Here is an 8,930-nt window from a genome sequence, read left to right on the forward strand (position 1 = left end):
GTCAACAAGTCAAACCGGTCAACTCATCTAACCCTTGTACATTAGGGTTTCCATTATGTTCCTTATTGAACTACTCGCAATCTTAATACAAAGTATCACTTAGAGTTTCCACGTGTTCAGAAAATCTAAACCCTAATTAGGGCAAGTGATGAATCTTCTCGATAAAACATTATTCCATACCCCTCGAGAGTGTATAACATTCATAACAAGGCTGAACAGAGTGTAAGAACCTTGCGTTGCGAAACCAAACACTCAAAAAGGTCGCAAACAAAATCTCTCCCAAATCTCTCGAAGTATGTGAAATCTCTCCTAAATCTCTCTCTGTATGAGAAATCTCTCCAAAAATATGAAATCTCTCCCAAATCTCTCTCTGTATGAGAAATCTCTCCAAGAATGTGAAATCTCTCCCAAATCTCTCTCTGTTTGAGAAATCTCTCCAAGAATGTGAAATCTCTCTCAAATCTCTCCAAGTATGTGTGATCTCTCCCAAATCTCTCTCAAAAAGTTCCTTTAACTTTTTATAATCATTTCGGGCATCCCGACACTTAACTTGGTGAAAAACGGCGCAAAACGGGAAGAAATCTTGAAAAATAGCCTGAACAAACAGAAACCCTCCTTTAAGGACCAAAGCCTCTCGGACCGAAAGTGCTTAGAACCGAACTGAGTCGGACCGAACCCGAAGCTGCCTGCGAACCGAACACGAAGGTCCCTTCGGACCGAACCTTCCGAACCGAAACCATTAGGACCGAACCGAAGTCTGATGATCCGAACCTGAAGTTCGCTTTCGCTCCTCACCTTCGCCTTCGGGCCCAGCAGCAACAAGGACCGAACCTCGGCCCAGTACCGAGAGGTCTCGCAGATAGCCCTTTCCTTCCCGGTTTTCGACTACGATTTCATTTTAGGCCCGTTTTACATAATTTTAACGCGGGATTTTCACCCAAAATTATATTTTAACATATAAGACCCCTAAATTCATAATTAATTACGTTTTTGAGTGTAAATCTTATCCAAGATTAGTGGGTAGGATATTTTGGGTGGAGTGTTGACTTTGCTTTAATGTATGACACAAGCAACCACCCATGCCCACTCAATGACCAGCCCTTGTCCTTCCACCATACCTGGTCATTTCATTGTCCTTTTCCCCCCCTCTTTCCAGCCAAGTACTTTGACTCAAGGGTAGGAAAACCCTTATCTCTCCTCCCATTCACTTACACTTCACCAAGAAGCAAAAACTCATTCTCTCTCACTTCCCTCTCTAGATTTCGAGATTTCAAGGCTGATTTTGAAGTTCTTCATCTACCTTGGTAAGTAAATCTCTTCCCACACTTGATTTTCTTACACTTCTTCACTCAAATCATGAGTTCCTTACACAAATATCGTCATATTTGTTGTTAGATCTTCGAATCTTCAAGCATCATCTAAGTGTTCTTGAGTTGAACACTTCTTTTCTTCATCATCCATCTACTGAAATCACTCAAGGTGAGTTCATACCCCTATCTTTTCATGTATTTCTTAAGTTTTAAGGGGGGGGGGGAATACAAGTTAAAACACCAAGAACACAACTAAACTCATTTAACAGCCTTCATCAGAAAAGTTCAACTCCATTCACACTCTGTTTTGGTCAACTTAAACATTTTAGTTTTCAAAACTGTATTAGGTGCTAATAGTTCAGGTTCCGACCTTTAAAATGACTACTTGCACATCACCATACGATTTTTCTATGATTTATGGTGATTTTTACAAAACTGCCTATCATTTCAAAAACGAATTCGGACCAGTCTGTGAATATCAACATTTTAAGACAAGTTAAAGACTTCCAAAAATCATAATAAAAATTATGGATAAACTAGACACATTTTATGAACTCTAAACATTTACGGATTCAGTGTTCGACTTCGTATGATTTTTCTATGATTTTTCTAAAACAGTGCAGAAAGCTTAAAAACTAGTTAACAACTTATAACTTTCATAACACTTTGTATTATGTTGAGCAAAGTGTATAACAATAAGTTCTAAATATTGAATGTAATTTCTTGTTAGTTTATCATCATAAACTAAAATTTAGTCATTCATGATAAGATTCTTCATTCATTTCGAACACATATAATAAGCTATAATAAACATAGTTTTTGGATTCATAGCACTAAGGTATTTTCATAAAAGAGTTCTTTTTCAGTACAAACGTTTTGGATAAACTATAATAGGTATAGTTTATGTATCATTTACATTTCAAACTCATTTACCAAAGGTTTTCAGTTAAGTTCACGTAAATCTGTTAATGAATAAATTTGTGAGACATTCGCTTCGTGTTACCTTCATGGTAACAAAGTCAAAAGTCCTGTAAATTGTAACCAGAGTCTCTTGTAGGGAGAACGTGATAGTTGTGTATAGATCTATATTGGGTCTGACAAACCCACACCCGAGCTGCATGCAACAGCTAGACCGGCAGGTCTGGGGTGACAAGTGTCATTTAACTTACGACGCCTGAAGAACGTCGTATTACGAGGCCGTCTGAGTCATAGTCTGGTTATAATAACTCACATGTGGTATTAACAAAATATAAGATTTACGGGTTCTACTTTTAAATTAGCGAGTTATGTCGATTTAACTCACAGGAATTACTTTAAGTATGGAAAAATACTTGTTTATTTTCGGTCCTGGGATTTAGGACTACCTAACTTTAAAAAGGGTTTTATGCCGATTTAAAACCACTTTTATATCTTTAAGTATGGAAAAATACTTGTTTATTTTCGGTCCTTGGATTTAGGACTACCTAACTTTAAAAAGGGTTTTATGCCAATTTAAAACCACTTTTATATCTTTAAGTATGGAAAATACTTGTTTATTTTCGGTCCTGGGATTTAGGACCACATAACTTTTATAAAGAAAATATAGGATTTTCTTTGGAACATATTTCTATTAAAACTACATAAAGGTAGAATTGTTAGACTTCAGCTATAATTGCTAAGTGTATATGATAGAGTTATATAAGAATCTAGTCACAATCGACTTAGAATTGGTGGGCCCGCCTCATCTCCTGTTCCTTGTTTGGTTGTGTACCTAGGGCAGACCTATTATATTCAACGGTTTATTTAACTTAAATTTTATATAACTTATATACACTGGGCGATTATAGAAGGAATCTATGGGTCCTTCTAGGGTTCATTATCGCATAACATAGAAGCATTCATTTCACTTAATAAAGAAAATATTGGATTTTCTGGAAACATAATTTGTCGCTTTTACAAGGAAAACGGTTCTTTCTCAAACAAAACTCTTATGAACTCACCAACTTAATTGTTGACACTTTTTCAAAACTACTTGTATTCTCAGGAAATCAGTGAAACATGAAAACCAACAACATTTTGAGGATGGGACGATAAATTGTCAAACAGTTCATTTTGTCATAATAATGTAATTGATTTGAAACATGTAAACATATACTTTGGTGTAACTTTTTCAATTATATTTATGATGGTTGTATTTACTTTGAACACTATTATATTCGTTGTTGTGATACTATACATGAAGTCCTCCACCCCCGGACGTTTCCGCCATCCTTGGTTTGGGGGTTTGACAAAACCAAACTCGGGTTGCCTCCCGAGAAGCGCTTCTTTTTGAGAAGTCTTGAGCTGGACTCCGTGCCTCCTACGTTGAATCATCTGAAGAGTCCACCACTAGGATCTTTTGTTCCTTGAAACGCCTCTTGTAAGCTTGAACACGTCTTTTGTACGCCTTTTTCGAATTTTCCTTTTTTGCTTTGACCTCGTCTCCATCAAGCTTGCGTTTGGTCCCTTTAGTCTCTATCTTACACTCCATAGTATCCTTTTCTTCCTTTACCACTGGACTTGTTATTTTTGAAGTAACCTCCTCTTCATCACTCGTCATCTCATCATCTTCCTTGCTCACCCAAGAAGTTTGATTCGTGTAGGCAATGACTTCAACTAAAAATGGAACAGATGCTCTTGGTTTTGTTCTTTTAACTTGTTGAATTGTTTTGATTTCTTCTTCCATGAGCTTCTCTAATTCTTCAAGTTCATTTTCTTCATCAATGTTGAAGACCTCTTCTTGAGCATGATTCCCTTGAAAGCCATCTTCTATCCCAAAAATTTCCTTCTCATCCCCAACTCTCAAGGTGAGCTTGTACTCCCGAATATCAACAAGAGCTCCAGCAGTGTTTAGTAGCGGCCGACCAAGAATAATCGGTACATTTGGATCTTCTTTCATATCCAATACCACAAAGTCTATTGGAAAAATGAATTTCCCAATTTTTACTAAAATATCTTCCACAATGCCCCGGGTTTGCGTTACTGAACGGTTCGCCATGTGAATAGTTATCTTTGTAGCCTTCAACTTCTGAATATTTAATTTTTGATAAAACGAATAAGGCATCAAATTTATGCTAGCCCCAAAATCGGCTAAAGCATAAATCTTCATATTATTCCCAAACTCACATGGGAGAGTGAGTCGTCCAGGATCCCCCATCTTCTTAGGTACTTCTCCCAACACAGCTTTTGAGCTTTGCTCACTTAGAATCACCTTAGAATTCTCCTTCAATTGCTGACGAGTGTGTAACAAGTCTTGTAAGAAATTAGCATATTCTGGAACTTTTGCAAGTGAATCAATTAAAGGAGTATTGATAGGAATGCCCTTTAATTTCTTGATAAACTCCAGATGTTCTCTCTCCAGTGGACTGAGATTAGCTCTAGATGAGAATGGCAAAGGTGGTTTATAAGCTGGAACAGAAACTGGTTTTTTCTGTTCAGACCGAGCCCACGACGTGAGCTTAGAGGGCTCACGACGTGAACTGGGTATTCCAGCAGATTCTTCACTTTCGAGCTTCGGCTTCTTAGGCTTTGGATCGGGCTGCTGTGGCTCCACTTCTAAGGCTTCTAGGAACTCAGAAATCGCCTCTTCTTCAATATCTATGGCCATTACATGAGATTGGATTTTGTTTTCAGGATTTTTCGGGAACATCTTCTCATTAACCAAAGTGGTAAGTTGACCAAGTTTTACTTCAAGGTTATTGATGGAGGCTTGCTGATTTTTTATTAATGCCTGCTGATCTATCATCATGGCATGATGATTCTTCATTATATTTCTTTGCTCTTCCATTGCAGCGTCAGTAGCATCATGTCTTTTTTCTGAAGCTTCCATGAATTTCATCAACATGGTCTCTAATTCTGATTTCTTCTCAACTAGTGGTTGCTCTCTTTGGTAGAAGCCCCGACTAGTTTGCCTAAATTTCTCTTCTTTTTGCTTCTTGTATTCTTCGTAAGGCAGCCACTCCTTCTTTGGTTTTCTCCAATCTTCTTCATACTTGTCCCCACTCGAGTAACATACTTGAGCTTTCTTGTTTCCATATTCATCCAAAGTGCAATCTTTTGTCAAATGTGGGCCACTACATCTCTCGCAACCAACTCGAATTGCATGAATTGATTGGTCCATTTGGGCCAATCTCCTATCCATAGTGTTAAGCATTGCCATCACAGCAGCCATCTCTTCAGTTTGTGTACCTCCACTGCCTTTTATTCCATCACGCCCTGGGTTGTGATACTCACGAGAGTGCCTTGAAAACTCTTCAATCAGCTCCTTGGCCTGATTTGGGTTCTTCTTCGTTAGTGGTCCTTGCGAATCAAGGAGTTGTCTAGTCATGACATTCACCCCATCATAAAATATTGACATCTCTTGCTGAATATTGAGGTCATGTTGAGGACAATTCCTTAACAACCCCTTGTAGCGTTCCCAGGCCTCGTATAATGACTCCCCCGGATTTTGCTCAAAGTTGGCAATTGCCTTCTTGAGTTTAGAAATTTTGGAGGGTGGGCAAAACTGATCTAGAAATCTCTCACGCAACTGGGCCCATGTGGTGATTGTACCAGGTGGGAGTGCCTTCAACCAGTCTTTTGCTGCTCCCTTGAAAGTGACTGGTAGCATCCTTAGCAAAGCTGTCTCTTTTGGGATATTGGGAGTATTAAAATAATCCGCAATATCGTTCACCTCGTCTAAGTGTTTGAAAGCATCCTCGTGATCCTTGTAGTCCCTCATGGCCATGGCCATCTCATCAATGTTCTCCATTTCGTTCTCGGGTTCACTCGTATAAAGTCCAAATTCTGTGTCGGATTCGTATTCTGATTCGTGTGGAATAGGAATTGGACCAAGTTCTTCAACTTTGCCCTTATCCTTTGAGGCTGAACTCGATTCCACAGTCTTAGTCTTCTTCCCCGACTTCCTTGAAAAGGCTGATTTTAGTTCTTGCAAAGGTGTCTTCTTTGGCGTTTGATCTTCCTTCGCGTTCTTGTTCTTATTTTTGTGAAGGGCTGACTCCGGATCTTCAAGTGGTGGCACCAAAGGTGTGTTAGAGCCTCTGGTCATGAACTCCTGCAAACTAAACAAAATAAAAACGTAAAACTGAACTAAAATAGAAAAATAAACTAAAAACTAACGAAAACTAAAAATCACAGTTCTCACGTCGTGAGTCCTGTAACAGAGGAAAAAAATCAAACCTTGCTGGAAAATTAACTTTTCGCGGGTTTTATCCCATAAAAAGGATCGGTTAACTTAGAGCAAATAAATAAATAATAAACTAAGCCGTTCCCCGGCAACGGCGCCAAAAACTTGGTGTGCACGGAAGTACCCACTAATTTTAATATTTATAACCTAACAAACTTAGACTAACTATGCACTTATAGGCAGTTTACCTAGTCAGATTACAGTATAGCTTAGGTAAGTCGGGTGTCGATCACAGGGAACGGTGTTATTAATTAATCTATTTACTACTAAATTAATCTAATTATTAACAAGCTAAAAAGGGTTTTTATCTGATTTTGCAAGATCAGACCAACTTAACTCAAATTCAATCAATAATTAAAAGACACTCTTATCTAGTTCGAATCCACTTCTTCCTTATGGCTAGCTAATAATTATGATTTATTAAGTTGGTTATTATTATATTAGTAATTTAGGTCTAAATTTACCAATAGTTAATTAATTCATGTAAAACTATGTATGATCACACATAATTAAACACATACTCAATTATGTTTATGAATATGCTATGTAAGATTTATCATGCAAACACAATTATGATCATAATCTATGTTCTCTAGCACAACAAAGTTAATTACTTCAATTACTAACTAAGATTTTGGTTGATCCTAGCTCTAGCAATTCAATGTTCACTAAATTACTAGGTTATCAAGTTCATGCAGTTAATGGTCACTAAGCTACACATAACATGAATTTAAGCAACTAAAGCAAGAACTTAAGCATGCTAGGTAACAATAAATCAAACACAAGCAATTCACCAACTAAATAAATCCATATAAAATTATGCTATTCATAAGTTTGAAGCTTCATCTAGCTAGATAAGAGTAGCTAGATTCAGCTACTCACAGTAGCAACTAACATATAAACACAACTCAAATAAGAAAACATGTCTATAAGTATCAAACAAGTAAACAAATTATGAACTTTTACTCTTTTGGTGTTGAAAACCCTTTTCCAGGACCTTTCTTCTGCTGTAAATCGCCTCCTGGAACCTCTTCCTTCAGCCAAAAGTCTCCCAAATCGTAATGGGCAAAGGTATTTATAATATCTTCCAATTTCCCGTTCACGTCGTGAGAATTTAAGATTCACGTCGTGAACTTCGAGATAATCGTGTTCGGCAAGGATTCCTTCACCCGGATGCTTATCTTCTAAAACTCTCTACTCACGTCGTGAACCATCAACTGTTCATGTCGTGAATACGTCTTTTGGGTGTTTTTTTCGTTCTTCTTTTCCTCAAGCCCCCTAAAGTTCCAAGTATTGTCACTTCTGGTCCCTTTCTTTGAAAATACTTCTATTTGGCTGCACATAACAATTTATCCTTATAAGTACCATAATTCTGTGCAAATAACCAAAATATTTAATAAAATGTAAATCAATGTTGCCTAAAACTATGTATAAATATGGCAATATCAATCTCCTTTTCAATTTCATCACTCATCTTGGAAATCTTTTCAGCAAGCTCTCGATCACTTAGTTTGATTTTGGGATTTTCAGGTTTGGAGGTTACAAATTCTATCTCATCATCATCATTTACCTTCTCATATCCTTTTTCCTGTATACTGCCCGAAGCTTCATTATCCTTCGGTACAGCAGTAGCCTTCGGTTGTTGAGTCGGTTTACTTGAAGGAGGTGGTTGAGATTGAACTTGACCAATATTATCTTCCCCTTGTTTCGAAAGGACCACAGACTCCGGAACACCCTCAATCCTGCTCAAAATGTCCAGAGCAGGTCTCAATCGCTCAACTAGGTGGCGACGAACTGTAATTGTAAGAGAGGAGTCGTGAGATTCAAGCAAATGTAAGAGAATAGAGTGCACATCACCGATGCTGCTTTTGATGATAGCCTTTTCGGTCTTGAGATCAGCATTTTCCTTTCGGACCTGAGATAGTTGCAGGGCTTGAGTTTTGACCTGAGTAGTTTTGAGAGCCAACTCATCCATGATCTTATTTTCCAGAGCAAGATCGCTTTGCAGTCTGTCAAGACGAGAGGAGAGAGACGATAAAAAATCATCTTGATCAGCTTTGAGAGAGGCACGTACCAGATCAAATTTTTGTTGCTCCCCTTGAATTGACATGGAAAGAGAGTCAATCGCAGAATTAAATTTGTGAGCATTGGACTCAGCGGCTCCCTTAAGAGAATCAAGAAAAAGCTTGGCATCGACAATTACTTTGGCCACATCTGCAGACGCATTTTTGCAAGATAAAGAAGAGATCTCTACAGCGGTGGTTGCCTTTTAGATGGAATCATCATGCTTTTGAATAGAAGTTTCAATCAAGGCTTTGACAGCCGCATCAGAGTAAGCAGAGGTTGAGGAAGTAGACGAAGAAGCGAGCAACCTGTCAAGCTTCTCGTTGAGATCCTTTAGGTGTCGCTTGGTGATA

At 38.0% G+C, this 8,930-nt stretch overlaps 1 protein-coding gene and 1 non-coding gene across 2 annotated transcripts; one reads left to right on the forward strand and one right to left on the reverse strand.

Annotated features, from left to right (window-relative positions):
• Window positions 1–3,648: 3,648 nt before the first annotated feature.
• LOC145111140 (uncharacterized) lies at window positions 3,649–6,078 on the reverse strand. The gene is made up of 4 exons (XM_079047436.1): window positions 5,797–6,078; window positions 5,344–5,691; window positions 4,455–5,259; window positions 3,649–3,944 (listed from the first exon to the last, which is right to left on the reverse strand). The coding sequence occupies exons 1-4, from the start codon at window positions 6,076–6,078 to the stop codon at window positions 3,649–3,651; spliced, it is 1,731 nt and encodes a 576-aa protein (XP_078903562.1).
• Window positions 5,702–5,808, forward strand: LOC145117886 (small nucleolar RNA R71). The gene has a single exon (XR_013712879.1). It is a non-coding gene; the product is annotated as a small nucleolar RNA R71 (small nucleolar RNA).
• Window positions 6,079–8,930: the final 2,852 nt, after the last annotated feature.

Source organism: Lactuca virosa, chromosome 5 (assembly GCF_052849685.1).
Source record: "Lactuca virosa cultivar CGN04683 chromosome 5, Lactuca_virosa_CGN04683_v6, whole genome shotgun sequence".
Taxonomy (NCBI): domain Eukaryota; kingdom Viridiplantae; phylum Streptophyta; class Magnoliopsida; order Asterales; family Asteraceae; genus Lactuca; species Lactuca virosa.

Bases quoted from the DNA above. Each gene is read 5' to 3' on its own strand.
- LOC145111140 (XM_079047436.1), bottom strand. From the start codon at position 6,078: ATGGAGAACATTGATGAGATGGCCATGGCCATGAGGGACTACAAGGAT. The intron at 5,692-5,796 runs GCAATTGCCAAC...CTCAATATTCAG, and splicing joins AAATTTCTAAACTCAAGAAG to CAAGAGATGTCAATATTTTA. The intron at 3,945-4,454 runs GTGAGTTTGGGA...TTCCATTTTTAG, and splicing joins TGGACGACTCACTCTCCCAT to TTGAAGTCATTGCCTACACG.